Source organism: Scyliorhinus torazame, chromosome 18 (assembly GCF_047496885.1).
Source record: "Scyliorhinus torazame isolate Kashiwa2021f chromosome 18, sScyTor2.1, whole genome shotgun sequence".
Lineage (NCBI taxonomy): Eukaryota > Metazoa > Chordata > Chondrichthyes > Carcharhiniformes > Scyliorhinidae > Scyliorhinus > Scyliorhinus torazame.
In genome coordinates this window covers 160405689-160424152 of record NC_092724.1, presented here as the reverse complement: position 1 = coordinate 160424152, position 18464 = coordinate 160405689, and the positions used below count along the sequence as shown (strand labels likewise).

Genomic DNA, 18464 nt, shown 5'->3' with positions numbered 1-18464 from the left:
CTACCTTAATATTTTTTAAGACACCCAACACCTCGTCTTTTTGGATGACAATGTGACCCAGGCTATCTACACCCCCTTCTCCAGACTCAACATCTACCAATTCCTTCTCTTTGGTGAATACTGATGCAAAGTATTCATTTAGTACCTTGCCCATTTCCTCTGGCTCCACACATAGATTCCCTTGCCTATCCTTCAGTGGGCCAACCCTTTCCCTGGCTACCCTCTTGCTTTTTATGTACGTGTAAAAAGCCTTGGGATTTTCCTTAACCCTATTTGCCTCCTTGGTGATAACAATCCTCTCAAGGTCCTCACCTGTCATAGCCTCATTTCCATCAGTCACTGGCATGTTATTTGTGTCTTCCACTGTGAAGACCGACCCAAAAAACCTGTTCAGTTCCTCAGCCATTTCCTCATCACCCATTATTAAATCTCCCCCCTCATCCTCTAAAGGACCAATATTTACCTTAGCCACTCTTTTTTGTTTTATATATTTGTAGAAACTTTTACTATCTGTTTTTATATTCTGAGCAAGTTTACTCTCCTAATCTAGCTTACTCTTCTTTATAGCTTTTTTAGTAGCTTTCTGTTGCCCCCTAAAGATTTCCCAGTCCTCTAGTCTCCCACTATTCTTTGCCACTTTTTTTGCTTTTTCCTTCGATTTGATACTCTCCCTTATTTCCTTAGATATCCGTGGTCGGTTTTCCCTTTCTACCGTCCTTCCTTTTTGTTGGTATAAACCTTTGCTGAGCACTGTGAAAAATCACTTGGAAGGTTCTCCACTGGTCCTCAACTGTTTCACCATAAAGTCTTTGCTCCCAGTCTACCTTAGCCAGCTCTTCTCTCATCACATTGTAATCTCCTTTGTTTAAGCACAAAACACTAGTGTTTGATTTTACCTTCTCACCCTCCACCTGTATTTTAAATTCCACCATATTGTGGAATCCGAGAGGATCCCTAACTATGAGATCATTAATCAATCCTGTCTCATTACACAGGACCAGATCTAGGACCGCTTGTTCCCTCGTAGGTTCCATTACATACTGTTCTAGGAAACTATCGCGGATACATTCTATAAACTCCTCCTCAAGGCTGCCTTGACCGACCTGGTTAAACCAATCGACACGTAGATTAAAATCCCCCATGATAACTGCTGTACCATTTCTACATGCATCCGTTATTTATTTGTTTATTGCCTGCCCCACCATAATATTACTATTTGGTGGCCTATAGACTACTCCTATCAGTAACTTTTTCGCCTTACTATTCCTGATTTCCACCCAAATGGATTCAACCTTATCCTCCATAGCACCGATGTCATCCCTTACTATTGCCCGGATGTCATCCTTAAATAACAGAGCTACACCACCTCCCTTACCATCCACTCTGTCCTTCCGAATAGTTTGATACCCTCGGATATTTAACTCCCAGTCGTGACCATCCTTTAACCATGTTTCAGTAATGGCCACTAAATCATAACCATTCACGATGATTTGCGCCATCAACTCATTTACCTTATTCCGAATACTACAAGCATTCAGGTAAAGTACACTTACGTTGGCTTTTATACCTCTGTTTTGAATCTTAACACCTCGATCAGTAACCTCTCCTAAGTTATACTTCCTCTTAACTTTTCTCCTAATTTTCCTTGTCCTTGGGTGTGACACTTGTGCAAAATCCCACTGTTCTATGATTTTCTCTCCAATTTACGGTTAAATTCATTTCGATTTTCAATTCTGCAGATTGTTCGCATTTATTAATAGTGGCAATGGGCTGACCCCCCGTTAAGGTGTCAGTTACCCTGAGCTGGGGAATGCTCCCAGTGTCCATCATTTTAAAGTCCGCTGTATTCCCAATCTTTAAGTGACCCAATTACTCTAACTTGGGGAGGGTGACCTCTCTCCTACCCCAGCCCTGTATCTGATGGTATTGTTTAAACAGCGGAAATTGTTGGTGAAATGCCATTATTTGCCCGGTTTATTATTTCTCTCAATTAGTTTCAATTATATTTCCTCTTAACTTTTCTCCTAAATTTCCTTGTTGCTTACCATTATTGTTTTTACCCGTTTTATTCCTTTTAGTATTACTGGGCCTATTCACTGAGCTCCCCTCAGTCACTGTACCTTGTACTGTCACCCTTTTTGATTTTTGACTATGGCTTCTCTGCCTTTCACTTTCCCCCTTACTGCCTTTTGTTTCTGTCCCTATTTTACTACCTTCCAACTTGCTGCATCAGTTCCCATCCCCCTGCCACATTAGTTTAAAACCTCCCCAACAGCTCTAGCAAACACCCCCCCCAGGACATCGGTTCCAGTCCAGCCCAGGTGCAGACCATCCGGTTTGTACTGGTCCCACCTCCCCCAGAACCGGTTCCAATGCCTCAGGAACTTGACTTCCTTTTTTTAAAAATATATTTTATTCAAGATTTTTTGGCCAAACATAACAATATGTAGTGTTTCTTTTACACAACAATAAAGCAATATAAATAACAGTGGCCAGTTTTAAACAAATAAATAAATAATATATAAACAGAAACAAAAACCAAACTAATTGGCAACTGCCTTGTCAAAAATAAATACTCTCCAAAGATACAATCCAACAGTCCAGTGTACAATTACCTATAACAAATGCCTATACATATACAATAACATCCCTGAGAGTCCGTCCGATTCCTCCCCCCCTCCCCCCGGGTTGCTGCTGTTGTCTTCTTCTTTTCCATTCCCTCTATCTTTCTGTGAGGTAGTCGATGAACGGTTGCCACCGCCTGGTGAACCCTTGAGCCGAACCCCTTAATACGAACTTAATCCGTTCTAACTTTATAAACCCTACCATGTTGTTTATCCAGGTCTCCACACCTGGGGGTTTGGCTTCCTTCCACATTAACAATATCCTGCGCCAGGCTACTAGGGACGTAAAGGCCAAAACATCAGCCTCTCTCGCCTCCTGCACTCCCGGCTCTTCTGCAACCCCAAATATAGCCAACCCCCAGCTTGGTTCGACCTGGACCCCCACCACCTTCGAAAGCACCTTTGCCACCCCCACCCAAAACCCCTGTAGTGCCGGGCATGACCAGAACATGTGGGTGTGATTCGCTGGGCTTCTCGAGCATCTCGCACACCTATCCTCTACCCAAAAAAATTTACTGAGCCGTGCTCCAGTCATATGCGCCCTGTGTAACACCTTAAATTGTATCAGGCTTAGCCTGGCACACGAGGACGATGGGTTTACCCTACGTAGGGCATCAGCCCACAGCCCCTCCTCAATCTCCTCCCCCAGCTCTTCTTCCCATTTCCCTTTCAGCTTGTCTACCATGATCTCCCCCTCGTCCCTCATTTCCCTATATATGTCCGACACCTTACCATCCCCCACCCATGTCTCTGAGATCACTCTATCCTGCACCTCCTGCGTCGGGAGCTGCGGGAATTCCCTCACCTGTTGCCTCGCAAAAGCCCTCAGTTGCATATACCGAAATGCATTCCCTTGGGGCAACCCATATTTTTCCGTCAGCGCTCCCAGACTCGCAAACGTCCCATCTACGAACAGATCTCTCAATTGTGCTACCCCTGCTCTTTGCCATGCTCCAAATCCCCCATCCATTCTCCCCGGAACAAACCTATGATTATTTCTTATCGGGGACCGCACCGAGGCTCCCGTCTTTCCCCTATGCCGTCTCCACTGTCCCCAAATTTTCAAAGTCGCCACCACCACCGGGCTTGTGGTGTATTTCTTCGGTGAGAACGGCAGCGGCGCCGTCACCATAGCTTGTAGGCTAGTCCCACTGCAGGACGCCCTCTCCAATCTCTTCCACGCCGCTCCCTCCTCTTCTCCCATCCACTTACACACCATTGAAATATTGGCAGCCCAGTAGTACTCACTTAGGCTCGGTAGTGCCACCCCCCCCCCCCCCCCCCCCCCCCCCCCCCCCCCCCGTCCCTACTACGCTGCAAAAGTCCCCTCCTCACTCTCGGGGTCTTCCCGGCCCACACAAAACTCATAATACTCTTCTCGATTCTTTTGAAAAAAGCCTTCGTGACCACCACCGGGAGGCACTAAAACACAAAAAGGAATCTCGGGAGGACCACCATTTTAACCGCCTGCACTCTCCCTGCCAGTGACAAGGACACCATGTCCCATCTCTTAAAGTCCTCCTCCATCTGTTCCACCAACCGCGTTAAATTAAGCCTATGTAATGTACCCCAATTCTTGGCTATCTGGATCCCCAGGTAACGAAAGTCCCTTGTTACCTTCCTCAACGGTAAATCCTCTATTTCTCTGCTCTGCTCCCCTGGATGCACCACAAACAACTCACTTTTCCCCATGTTCAATTTATACCCTGAAAAATCCCCAAAGGAGGGTGAAAGAGGGCAAAACGAGACGAAGGAGGGTGAAAGAGGGCGAAATGAGACGAAGGAGGGTGAAAGAGTGAAACGAGACGAAAGAGGGTGAAAGAGGGCAAAACGAGACGAAGGAGGGTGAAAGAGAGCGAAACGAGATGAAGGAGGGTGAAAGAGAGCGAAACGAGACCAAGGAGGGTGACAAAGGGCGAAACGAGTCGAAGGACGGTGAAAGAGGGCGAAATGAGATGAAGGAGGGCGAAAGAGAGCGAAACGAGACGAAAGAGGGTGAAAGAGAGCGAAACGAGACCAAGGAGGGTGAAAGAAAGCGTAACGAGTCGAAGGACGGTGAAAGAGGGCGAAATGAGACGAAGGAGGGTGAAAGAGGGCGAAACGAGACGAAAGAGGGTGAAAGAGGGCAAAACGAGACGAAGGAGGGTGAAAGAGAGCGAAACGAGATGAAGGAGGGTGAAAGAGAGCGAAACGAGACGAAGGAGGGTGAAATAGAGGGAAACGAGACGAAGGAGGGTGAAAAAGAGCGAAACGAGACGAAGGAGGGTGAAAGAGAGCGAAACGAGACCAAGGAGGGCGAAAGAGAGCGAAACGAGATGAAGGAGGGTGAAAGAGAGCGAAACGAGACGAAGTAGGGTGAAATAGAGGGAAACGAGACGAAGGAGGGTGAAAAAGAGCGAAACGAGACGAAGGAGGGTGAAAGAGAGTGAAACGAGATGAAGGAGGGCGAAAGAGAGCGAAACGAGACGAAAGAGGGTGAAAGAGAGCGAAACGAGACCAAGGAGGGTGAAAGAAAGCGAAATGAGATGAAGGAGGGTGAAAGAGAGCATTATCTCTGGCATCACCTCCGCCGGGTCCGCCACATATAGCAACAAATCATCTGCATACAGAGATACCCGGTGTTCTTCTCCTCCCCTGAGTACTCCCCTCCACTTCCTGGAACCCCTCAATGCTATGGCCAGGGGCTCAATCGCCAGTGCAAACAATAACAGGGACAGAGGACATCCCTGCCTCGTCCCACTATGGAGCCGAAAATAATCAGACCCCCGTCCATTCGTGACCACGCTCGCCATCGGGGCCCTATACAGCAACTGTACCCATCTGATATACCCATCTCCAAAGCCAAATCTCCTCAGCACCTCCCACAAATAATCCCACTCCACTCTATCAAAGGCTTTCTCGGCATCCATCGCCACCACTATCTCCGCTTCCCCCTCTGGTGGGGGCATCATCATTACCCCTAGCAGCCTCCGTATATTTGTATTCAGCTGTCTCCCCTTCACAAACCCAGTTTGGTCCTCATGAACCACCCCGGGACACAATCCTCTATCCTCGTTGCCATTACCTTGGCCAGAATCTTAGCGTCCACATTCAGGAGGGAAATAGGCCTATAGGACCCGCATTGCAGCGGTTCTTTTTCCTTCTTTAGGAGGAGCGATATCGTTGCCTCTGACATAGTCGGGGGCAGCTGCCCCCTTTCCCTCGCCTCATTAAAGGTTCTCATCAGTAGCGGGGCCAGCAAGTCCATCTATTTCCTATAGAATTCAACTGGGAATCCGTCTGGTCCCACCCCCTCACCCTTAGACACACCCCTTCATCTGCCATTAGTCCCATGTCCATTCTCCAGGGTGGACGCCCTTCTGTTTCCTCCTCTATCTCCAAGTCTACCCAATGTGGAGCGTGATCCGAAATGGCTATAGCCGTATACTCCGTCCCCCTCACCTTTGGGATCAACGCCTTTCCCAAAACAAAAAAGTCTATTCGCGAATAAACTTTGTGGACATAGGAGAAAAACGAAAACTTCTTACTCCTAGGTTTACTAAATCTCCAGGGGTCTATTCCTCCCATCTGCTCCATAAAGTCCTTAAGCACCCTAGCTGCAGCCGGCCTCCTTCCGGTCCTGGACCTCGATCTGCACAGCCCTGGGTCCAGCACCGTGTTAAAATCTCCACCCATTACCAACTTCCCCACCTCTAGGTCCGGGATACGTCCTAACATACGCCTCATAAAGTTGGCATCATCCCAGTTCGGGGCATATACGTTCACTAAGACCACCGCCTCCCCTTGCAATTTGCCACTCACCATCACGTATCTGCCCCCACTATCCGCCACTATGGTCTTTGCCTCAAACATTACCCGCTTCCCCACTAGTATAGCCACCCCCCTGTTTTTTGCGTCTAGCCCCGAATGAAACACCTGCCCCACCCATCCTTTGCGTAGTCTGACCTGGTCTATCAGTTTCAGATGCGTCTCCTGCAGCATTACTACATCTGCCTTAAGTTCCTTTAGGTGTGCGAGTACCCGTGCCCTCTTTATCGGCCCGTTCAGCCCTCTCACATTCCACGTGATCAGCCGGGTTGGGGGGCTCTTTACCCCCCCCCCCCTTGTCGACTAGCCATCTCCTTTTTCAATCCAGCTCCTCACCCGGTTCCCACGTAGCCGTGCCTTTCCACACACCTTTTGTGTTGTGCCTCGTGCATCTCTGTCTTCACCACCAGGGCCTGTATGTCGTCCTCATTCTCAGCAGCCTTTGCCTTCACGACCCGAAGCTCCTGCTCCTGGGTCTTTTGCTCCTCCTTTAGCCCTTCAATCGCCTGTAATATCGGGGCCAACAGCTCCTTCTTCATCTCCTTTTTAAGTTCTTCCACGCAGCGCCGCAGGAACTCTTGTTGGTCAGGGCCCCATATTAAACTGCCTCCTTCCGACGCCATCTTGCTTTGTGCCTGCCTTCCTGGCCGCTGCTCTAGAGGATCCACCGCAATCCGGCCACTTTCCTCTCCTTTTTCCATCCGTGTCCAGGGGGATTCCCTTCTGGTTTACCGCACAGTGTTTTTAGCCGTTAAAATTGCCGTTGGGGCTCCTATTAAGAGCCCAAAAGTCCTTTCCACCGGGAGCTGCCGAAACGTGCGACTTAGCTGGCCATCGCCGCACCCGGAAGTCCAGGAATTTGACTTCCTGAAGTCATCGACTTCAGGAAGCTATGAGGAGAACATGCCCCTGTCTACATCAATGGGAACAAAGTAGAAAGGGTTGAGAGCTTCGGATTTTTAGGTGTCCAGATCACCAACAACCTGTCGTCCCCCCACCCATGCCAACGCTATAGTTAAGAAAGCCCACCAACGAATCTACTTTCTCAGAAGACTCAGGAAATTTGGCATGACACCTACGACTCTCACCAACTTCTACAGTTGCACCATTGAAAGCATTCTTTCTGGTTGTATAACAGTTTGGTATGGTTCCTGCTCTGCCCAAGACCGCAGGAAACTACAAAAGGTCGTGAATGTAGCCCAGTCCATCACGCAAACCAGCCTCCCATCCATTGACTCTGTCTATAATTCCCGCTGCCTCGGAAAGGCAGCCAGCATAATTAAGGACCCCACGAACCCCGGACATATTCTCTTCCACCTTCTTCCGTCAGGAAAAAGATACAAAAGTTTGAGGTCACTTACAAACCGACTCAAGAACAGCTTCTTTCCTGCAGCCATCAGACTTTTGAATGGACCTACCTCATATTAAGTTGATCTTTTCTCTATACCCTAGTTATGACTGTAACATTACATTCTGTAGTCTCTCTTTCCTTCCCTATGTACGGTATACGTTGTCTGTATAGCATGCAAGAAACAATACTTTTCACTGTATACTAATACATATGACAATAAATCAAATCAAATCAATGAGGTGAATAACATAGGCACACTTAAACAGAAGGTAGGTAAGTATATGAGAGAGAAAGGAATAGATGGTTATGCTGATAGATTTAGATTAGGAAAAATGGAAGGCGGCTTTAATGTTGGCTAAATGCCGGCATGAGCTGGCTGGGAAATAATTACTGTGCTGCATATCATATGTAATTCTTATGTATGTAATACAAATGAAATGAAAATTGCTTATTGTCACAAGTAGGCTACAAATGAAGTTACTGTGAAAAGCCCCTAGTCGCCACATTCCGGTGCCTGTTCGGGGAGGCTGCTACGGGAATTGAACCATGCTGCTGGCCTGACTTGGTCTGCTTTAAAAGCCAGCTATTTAGCCCTGTGCTAAACCAGCCCCGTAAAGAGGGTGAAAGTCATGGTACAATTATACAATATAATTATAATAATCTTTATTGTCATAAGTAGGCTTACTGCAATGAAGTTACTGTGAAAATCCCCTAATCGCCACACTCCGGCCCCTGTTTGGGTACACAGAGGGAGAGTTCAGAAAGCCCAATTCACCCAACAGCACATCTTTTGGGACTTGTTGGAGGAAACCGGAACACCCGGAGGAAACCCACGCAGACACGGGGAGAACGTGCTGACTTCGCACAGACAGTGACCCAAGCTGGGAATTGAACCTGGGACCCTGGAGCTGTGAAGCAACAGTGCTAACCACTGTGCTATCGTGCCGCCCAGGGTTTGATTAGTTTGATTAGACCACACCTGGCACCTGGGCTATCATGAGCAGATCTGGCCATCACTCTGTAGAAAGTATATATTGGCTTTGTAAAAGGTTCAGCATTAATTTATCAGAATGCTACCTTGACTCCAAGGGTTCCCTGGAGTTTAGAAGGTTAAAGGTAATTTCTGTTGCCCTCCTCGATGAGGGTCAGAACTGATAGTCACACAAACTGCATATGCAGTTAATTATTGTCATGCAGACTAATATTGATCCTTAATAAAACTGTCCCACAGACTAAAACTCAATAAATGTCAGACAGATTTTAATTCAACAAGTGATAACTGTTACTCAACTCACAAATTTAACTCGTGTGTCATCCTAATCGGAACAGCTGGTCAAGTTTCTCTAAGGGTGCCTTACCGGTCACCGGGCCCTTGACTCAGGGTAATCTTCTGCGATTGTTGTTCCTAGGGTTTTGCTGATGAAGCTTCGAATACCTGCTTCTTTATACGATTTCTTCCAGCTTTTTGAAGGTTCGATTATGTGAGTTCTCTGACCCTCTGGTTGCCGAGGTTGTGTTTCACAGACCCAGTAAACAGGATCCATTTGTTCCATTATGCCATAAAATAGTTTCCAGATGAACAGATTCTGTGACTACAAACGTTATGTGGCTCCGTTCAAATTCCCTCCAAGTCTCTCTCATTCCCGCCTTGGACATATATCGCTGTCATTGGGTAAAAAGTCTGTAATTCCTTACTTAACACCTGTGAAGTATCTCCTCCACACACAGAGCAGTGGGCCAAAAAGATGGCTCAGCAACACCTCCTCAATTAAGGCAGCTAAGGATGGATATGCTAGTGATGCCCCTAATGCAAAGATGAATGAAAAACTAATTGTGAATTGCTTTAGATTGTCTGAGGAAATGAAGCTATTCAGCCCTTTGAGCTAAATCTTTAGCTGAACTGTCCATTCAGATCCATTTCACTCCCCTTTCCCATAGCAGCATTGTTTTTCCACTTCAAATATTTATACTGTTTCCATCACTCTTTCAGGCATTACATTCCAGATCCTCATTAAAAAATTCAGAAAACATTGTTCCCATGTGTGTTTTCTGGTTCTTTTATCAATGAACTTAGCTCTGTGTTCTGTGGTTACCAGTCTTTTGCCGCTGGACCCATTTTCTCCTTCTCTACTCGATCAAAACTATTCATGGTTTTGAACACCTCCATTAATTCTCCCACTAACCTGAATTTGTTCTAAGGCCAACAACTCTAATTTCTTCAGTCTTTGCACATAACTAAGTTGTCAATCCATCGAGCCATTCACGAATAACGATGAGTCAGAATACAGGAGGGAGATAGAGAACCTAGTGGAATGGTGCAACAACAACAATCTCTCCCTCAATGGCAGCAAAACTAAAGAGCTGGTCATTGACTTCAGGAAGCAAAGTACTGTACACACCCCTGTCAGCATCAAGGGGCCCGAGGTGGAGATGATTAACAGCTTCAAATTCCTAGGGGTGCACATCACCAAAAATTTGTCCTGGTCCACCCATGTCGACGCTATCACCAAGAAAGCACAACAGCGCCTGCATTTCCTCAGGGAACTAAGTAAATACGGAATGTCCACATTAACTCTTACCAACTTTTACAGATGCATCATAGAACGCATCCTATCTGGCTGCATCACAGCCTGGTATGGCAACTGCTCGGCCCAGGACCGCAAGAAACTTCAGAGAGTCGTGAACACCGCCCAGTCCATCACACGAACCTGCCTCCCATCCATTGACTCCATCTACACCTCCCACTGCCTGGGGAAAGTGGGCAGCATAATCAAAGACCCCTCCCACCTGGCTTACTCACTCTTCCAACTTCTTCCATTGGACAGGAGACACGGAAGTCTGAGAACACGATCCACTAAACAGGATCCATTTGTTCCCAGACTCCTAAACGACCCTCTTATGGACTGACCTGATTAACATAACACTCGTGTATGCTTCACCCGGTGTCTATGTATTTACATTGTGGACCTTGTGTTGCCCTATTATGTATTTTCTTTTTATTTTATTTTATTTTCATGTACTTAATAATCTGTTTGAGCTGCTCACAGAAAAATACTTTTCACTGTACCTCAGTACATGTGACAATAAATAAACAAACAAACATTCTGGTAAATCCCCCCAACCTCACCAAGATCTTCAGATTCTACCTTGAGTGTGGTACCCAGAATTGAGGAAAGTACTCCAGCTGGCACTGTACCAGTGTTTTATGAAGAAGCTATCGATCTCAGTCTTTGTCGTTATTGGAAATATTACAATAAATCCGATGTTGCATTGTGTTTTTAACTCTCTGATGCAGGTGGAACTGAAAATGTGGACCCTTGTCTGATTGCTCCCATAGTACACACCATTTACAAATACGTCTTCAAGAACAAACTAAACACATCAATCCCAGAGACAGTAAGATACTTATAAGGCAATTAATTATATTTGCAGATGTACCACTCTGGAATTAATTCATATTAATCATTCTCTTTTCTTTCTTTCACGTAGAATGACAACTTGATAACTATACCTGTGCCCAAACAAAGTTCCAAAGGCTGTGAGAGCTCACCAGTTTTAAATCCTATAAAATCAACCAGAATATAATATTGTTTATGGAAAATTGTCTGTGATAATATATCACTAAATTCCTCTGAATTAAGTTTTTTAACAAATTGTCAGATTCTACCAAGTCAATGTTAATTATCTCTGGGCTTGTAGTTCTGTAAAACTTGCCTTCTGTTTGGCATGCCCAATATCCAAATTACCTGTGTGCTTGAGGATGTACAGGAGAGGACTCTGTGTTGTATTGGAGGGTAACATTGAGTGGTTTTATTTTGGGACTGTAATATTCTGTATCTTTGAATTACTGCAACACCTTCCACACTCCCCCACCCCTTGCACACCTGCCCAACCCCACCTCCAATCACCCAACTTGTCAAAGCTGCCACTCTCTTTACAGCCACTGTCAGACTGTGCATCTATAACCTTCGTACATGGAATGAGAATTTTCACTATTGATTCCTGTGGCTCTTCCACAGCCACTGAAGAAATTACCAGAGCAAAAAAAACTTGTTGTTTTGCACAATCTTGTTAATGGTTTTGCTCTTATGCTTCAATAGCTCAACAAGCTCCGTGTAGATCGGTAGCAATGAAATTGCTTCATTCCAGCTGAACCTCCCCCTCCCAACCTGCCTGAAGCTCTTGTTTTATTTTTTGTAACTACCTCCTCCTTTGATGCCAACTTTTTTATCATTCATTCATGGGATGTATGCAACGCTGTCTAGACCAGCCTTATCACCCATCCCTAATCGATCTTGAGAAGGGGGAATGGTTAGATTCCCCTTAACTACTTTGGAGTTTATAGTTTAGTTGCATTCAAGACTGGATTCTTCAGTTTGGATCCCAGCGATACATAAGAAGACAAGAATTAGGTTCAGGAATAGGCCATGTGCCCCCTCGAGCCTGTTCTGCCTCAATATGATCATGGCTGATTTGATTGCATTCTCAATGTTACTATCCTGTCTACCCCCTAGAACCTTTGAATCCTTTGTCAATCAAGAATCAGTCTAACTCAGCCTTAAACATATTCAATGAACCTGCCTCCACTGCACTCTGAGAAAATTCCACAGATTAACAGAGAAAGAAATTCTCCTCTTCTCCATTATAGCTGGGAGATCCCTTATTTTGAAACTATGTCCCCTATTTCTAATCTATCCCATAAGGGTGAAACATCCTCTCAAGTCTGCTCAAGATCTTATATCTTTCAATAAGATTACTTCTACAATCCAGCGAATACAGGCTCAACCTATTCAACCTTTCCTGATAGGATAACCCCTTCTTCCCAAGTATCAGTCAAATAATAGAACGTGGACACTGAATATTGTACTCTTCATATTGATCCAAATATCTAGGGAACAATTGAGTCTTTTGCCCAAACAAGAGTGTTCATAAAGGTCCAAAAATGTATTTTTTAAGAGAAGTTGCCATTAAGGCCCAAGTACAACAAGCTGTAAGTAGTTATTTAGCACAAATTGCGGCAGCAATGCAATGTAATGTGATCATCTTAATTGACATTTATGTGGATAGCACTGAACATGCTCAGCTTCGCAGATGCTCCATCTCCGAAATGTGGTTAGCCAGTAGCTGCAGTTGGACACACCTCCCGCACACTTGGTCACCAGGGACGACTGAAGCTTCCGAGATTTACAACGTCGCATAGGAGGAGCATATCTTTGGGTTTGTGCTCTCCTGAATTGACCACCCTTAAGCCCCTTATTTACTCCCTTTTTTAACAAAGCGGTGGCCGTGTGCGGACCCTGCCTGCCAGATAGTGCTACCCTGTAACCCACTCGCCATCCCCAGACCACCCCCCACCAGTGCCCCCCCCCCCCCCCCAACTGTGGCGGCGCTGGAGACAGTCCGTAGCCGCCATGCCAGGTTTATGAAAGTTGAGAGGACATGCCATCAGGAAGTCGGCCCATCGGGGGCGGAGCATCGGGGAAGGGCCTCAGGTAACGTCCTAAGACCGTCCCAATGGCGTGCGGCGTACTTTTCACAGTAACTTCATTGCAATATGAGCCTACTTGTGACAATAAAGATTAATATTATTATTGTTATTACTCCTCGAGTACGCCATTTTTGAGGGGGTGGAGCGTCCAAAAAATGGTACCGCTCCCGAATTCACTGTAAAAACGGATTCTCTGGCCGATTGGCGAATGTGATTTCGGCGTCGGCAATCGGAGAATCATAGAATCGTAAAATTTATCGTGCAGAAGGAGGCCCTTTGGCTCATCGAGTCTGCACCGGCCCTTGGAAAGAGCACCCGACTCAAGCCCCACACCTCCACCCTATCCCCATATCCCAGTAACCTCTCCTTACCTTTTTGGACACCAAGGGCAGTTTTTGCATGGCCAATCCACCTAACCTGCACGTCTTTGACTGTGGGAGGAAACTGGAGCATCCGGAGGAAACCCACGCAGACACAGGGAGAACGTGCAGACTCCAAACAGACAGTGACCCAAGCCGGGAATCGAACCTGGGTCCCTGGAGCTGTGAAGCAATTGTGCTAACCATTGTGCTACTGTGCCGTCCTTCGTCTCTGAAACGGAGAATCCTGCCTTCTAAGTGTGGGCTAAACCGGTGAGAATCTCCCAGGGCTGAAAATGTCATTGAATAGCGGTGGGGAACTTGCCGGCAAAGCCAGTGGGAATAGAACAAAGAACAAAGAACAAAGAAAAGTACAGCACAGGAACAGGCCCTTCGGCCCTCCAAGCCCGTGCCGACCATGCTGCCCGACTAAACTACAATCTTCTACACTTCCTGGGACTGTATCCCCCTATTCCCATCCTATTCATGTATTTGTCAAGATGCCCCTTAAATGTCACTATCGTCCCTGCTTCCACCACCTCCTCCGGTAGCGAGTTCCAGGCACCCACTACCCTCTACGTACAAAACTTGCCTCGTACATCTACTCTAAACCTTGCCCCTCTCACCTTAAACCTATGCCCCCTAGTAATTGACCCCTCTACCCTGGGGAAAAGCCTCTGACTATCCACTCTGTCTATGCCCCTCATAATTTTGTAGACCTCTATCAGGTCGCCCCTCAACCTCCTTCGTTCCAGTGAGAACAAACCAAATTTATTCAACCGCTCCTCATAGCTAATGCCCTCCATACCAGGCAACATTCTGGTAAATATCTTCTGCACCCTCTCTAAAGCCTCCACATCCTTCTGGTAGTGTGGCGACCAGAATTGAACACTATACTCCAAGTGTGGCCTAACTAAGGTTCTATACAGCTGCAACATGACTTGCCAATTCTTATACTCAATGCCCTGGCCAATGAAGGCAAGCATGCCTTATGCCTTCTTGACTACCTTCTCCACCTGTGTTGCCCCTTTCAATGACCTGTGGACCTGTACTCCTAGATCTCTTTGACTTTCAATACTCTGGAGGGTTCTACCATTCCCTGTATATTTCCTACCTGCATTAGACCTTCCAAAATGCATTACCTCACATTTGTCTGGATTAAACTCCATCTACCATCTCTCCGCCCAAGTCTCCAAACAATCTAAATCCTGCTGTATCCTCTGACAGTCCTCATCGCTATCCGCAATTCCACCAACCTTTGTGTCGTCTGCAAACTTACTAATCAGACCAGTTACATTTTCCTCCAAATCATTTATATATACTACAAAGAGCAAAGGTCCCAGCACTGATCCCTGTGGAACACCACTGGTCACAGCCCTCCAATTAGAAAAGCATCCTTCCATTGCTACTCTCTGCCTTCTATGACCTAGCCAGTTCTGTATCCACCTTGCCAGCTCCCCCCTGTAAAATCTCCCTGTAAATCTCCCTGTAAAATCTCCCTGTAAAAACCCGCCACAAATGAACTTAGGAATTTTTCTGCAGAATCGCGTCCCTTCTTTCCAAATCCCTCCATGGCCTCGCCCTTCCCTATCTCTTTAACCTCCTCCAGTCCTGCAACCGTCCAACATATTTGTGCTTCTCCAATTCTGGCTCTATGAATATCCCCAATTTTAATGACTCCATCACTGGTGGCCGTGCCTTCAGCTGCCTTGGCTTAAACTCTGGAATTCCCTCCCTAAATAGCTCCACCTCTCCTCCTTTAAGATGCTCCTTAAAATGTCCTTTTACCAGCCTTTTGGTCATCCATCCTAATATCTTCTTATGTGTTTCAATGTCAGACTTTGCTCTTGTGAAGCATGTTGGAATGTTTTCACATGTTAAAGACTATAGAAATACAAGTTCTTTTTAACCAAGTTTTATTTCTAGCCGTTGCTGTGTTATTGCAATTACACATTCAACTTATTGTACAACTTGTATTGATTGATTACAACTGTGTTAACCTTGCATGAGCAGATTTGGGAAATTAAATATTAACAAGATGATTTAAGGGGTGGAAATTTAACATGGGTGAGAATGTGTGTAGGTGCTTAAAGTGACAAAAATGAATCAGGAAACCAGCTCCAACCTGCCAACTTCAATAAACAAGCAACCAACCTGCTACCAGGATGCATGGTGACATTTTAAATATGTTAAATGGCTGGACCCGACTGTTTAACCTGCTTTGCAGCTTTACAGTGACAGACAGATTTTCCAGGCGGCTTCAAAAAACATCAACTGCATAAGGCGAGGATAAATTAAGGGAGGAGGTAAATGATTCCAGAGCACTGCTTGTGTGCCAGGAGAAGGGCAGCAGAAGCATGGAACACTACCATCTCCAAGTTCTCCTCCTAGTCTGACACTATTCTGACTTGGACCTCCCTCCATAACAGCAATGAGGATGTGCGTTCACCTCACTAAGTGCAGAAATTCACATTCGGAAGGGATTTACAGATGGCAGAGTGTTCTGGACGGCCAGTGATGTCCACATCCAATGAATGAATTGAAACCCCATCCCTGGCCAGCTCCACTCCCCTCCATCAGACATCCCTCCACATACGAGTGCCACAGGATTGCTGATCAAAGCACTCCTGCGGTCAGGGAATGGACACCCCTCTCATCCGTTCCCCAGTGAAGGCCAGCATGAGTTAAAGTTAGCTCGCATTAAGCTTAAAAACAGCCTGCACCGGGTAGATAGGTGTATTGTGGCTAGTGTGAACCTTTGCATTTTTGGCACTCACTCAGACTATCTTGCCCCATAGATCACAAGCTAACAAACTGATGATTCTTTCAAAAGGTTGCGATGCTTAATGGTGTTAATTTATTTGTAACCACAGTTATAGATTTAAAACAGGCATATGGTTAAATTGATTACAGGAAATGATCATGTATTTAATGCACATGAATGGACCAAAGATCACGCGCGGATTCTCCTGAAAGATTTCTCAGTGTGGTAGCGAGCGGGAACTGCCGCGAGATTCCCACCGCTCGGCCCAGCGAGGACGGCAATGCAATCCAGTGTTAATTGGTCCACTTAATGAGGCCCCACAGGCTTCTCGCCGCAAGTGAAGGCTCGCCAGCCGATTCACTGGGATCGCTCTCGCCAGCCCCCCGCTAACAAGGTCGAGCAGCACATAAACAGCACTTGCACAGCCAACCCCGCTCAGTTTACAGCCATGGCGCTGAGACGACTGGCCCCAAGGTTTGGAGACACGGACCTGGGGAGGCTCCCAGATGCGGTCAAGGCCAGGAGGGATGTCCTACTGAAGCTACCAGAAGGTGAACCACAGGGCAGCCAGTGCCGCCTGGGGTGAAGTGGCACCGGCCGACAGTTCAGGAAGCGTGACCAGGACCTCTGGCCTCCAGTGATGCAAGAAGGTCAAAGACCGGGCAGCACAGTGAGTTGACACCCCTCCCTCCGAAGCCCCCCCGTCCCCACCCAATGCAACCATCCTCTCCCAACCCTCCATTTGCCCCCCAACATCCTTCAATCAAACCCACCCTTCACCCCCCTCCCTTCACTCCCCCTCCCTTCACCCCAACCCTCCCATGGTAAACTCAGCTCAACGCATCACACAAGCTTGCCATCCTCCCATTGATTCTGTCTACACCTCCCGCTGCCTCAGGAAGGCAGACAGCATTATCAGAGACCCCTCCCACCCAGGCATTGCCTTCTTCCAGACCCTTCCATCAGGCAGAAGGTACAGAATTCTGAAGACCCGCACATCCAGACATAGAAACAGCTTCTTCCCCACAGCTACTAGACTCCTCAACGGCTCTCCCTCGGACTGATCTGTTCCCTGTAAGAACACTATTCACAATGCCCTATGCTGCTCTTGCTCATGTATCTGCTTTGTTTGCCCCCTTGTTCCGCACTTGAGGAGTCAAGTAAATACCAAGCTGTGATGTAACCGGGTAGGATGCTCTCTATTGCACTTCTGTAGATGTTTGTGAGAGACTATGCTGAATTTCAGCAGATCTGGCAGCATCTGTATGGAGAGAAAACAGGCAGACATGCTGAATTACTTTAGCTTCCATAGGAAGTAGAGTCGTTGTTGGGCTTTCTTGACTGTTGCATCATCGTGAGTGGACCAGGAGTGTTAGTGGTGGTGACCCCCAGGAACTTAAAGCTATCGCCCATCTTCACTTTGGAGCCATTGATGCAGACGGGAGTGTGTGTCGTGCTACGCATCCTGAAGTCGATGATCAGTTCCTTGGTCTTTCCAACATTTAGAGGGAGATTGTTTTCGGTACACCATGCAACCTGTTTTGTCCCTTCTTTAGTCTGATTCGTCGTTGTTTGAGATACGACCCACCACAGTCGTAACATCTGCAAATTTATGGATCGAATTGGAGTTAAATCTTGCCACACAGTTATGTGTGTATAGGGAGTACAGTAGAGGACTGAGCACACATCCTTGCAGGGCGCCGGTGTTGAGGACTATTGTGGAGGAGGTGCTGTTGCCTATCCTGAGAGATTGTGGTCTGTTGGTGAGGAAGTTAAAGATCCAGCTGCACAGGGAGGGGTCAAGTCCAAGATTGCAGAGTTTGGTTATTAGTCTTGTCGGGATAATGGTGTTGAAGGCGGAGATGTAGTCTATGAACAGCAGTCTTATGGACTGATGGGGCCTCTGTTGGAGGGATCTCTGATAAGAGAGGGTCTCTGATGGGGGATCTTTGATATGGGGGTCTCTGATGGGGGGGGGGGGGTCCTGATGGAGGCTTTGAGATATGGAAGTCTAATGGGGGGTCTGGGAGGTCTCTGATGGAGGATTGATGTGGGTCTCTGGTAGGGGGGG

General features: G+C 46.7%; 1 protein-coding gene across 5 annotated transcripts in view; it reads left to right on the top strand.

The window, feature by feature from the left end:
- Positions 1-15542, top strand: part of LOC140395692 (sodium-coupled monocarboxylate transporter 1-like) — a 147622-nt gene extending 132080 nt beyond the window's left edge. For 4 of the 5 annotated variants that reach the window (XM_072483766.1, XM_072483764.1, XM_072483765.1 and 1 more), the window contains 2 exons: positions 11078-11178; positions 11272-15542. In XM_072483766.1, the coding sequence (XP_072339867.1) occupies positions 11078-11178; positions 11272-11367 (197 nt within the window). In that variant the 3' untranslated portion in view covers positions 11368-15542. Of the gene's footprint in view, positions 1-10373; positions 11028-11077; positions 11179-11271 lie in introns of those variants that run through there. The other variant, XM_072483767.1, reaches the window with a different exon arrangement.
- Positions 15543-18464: the final 2922 nt, after the last annotated feature.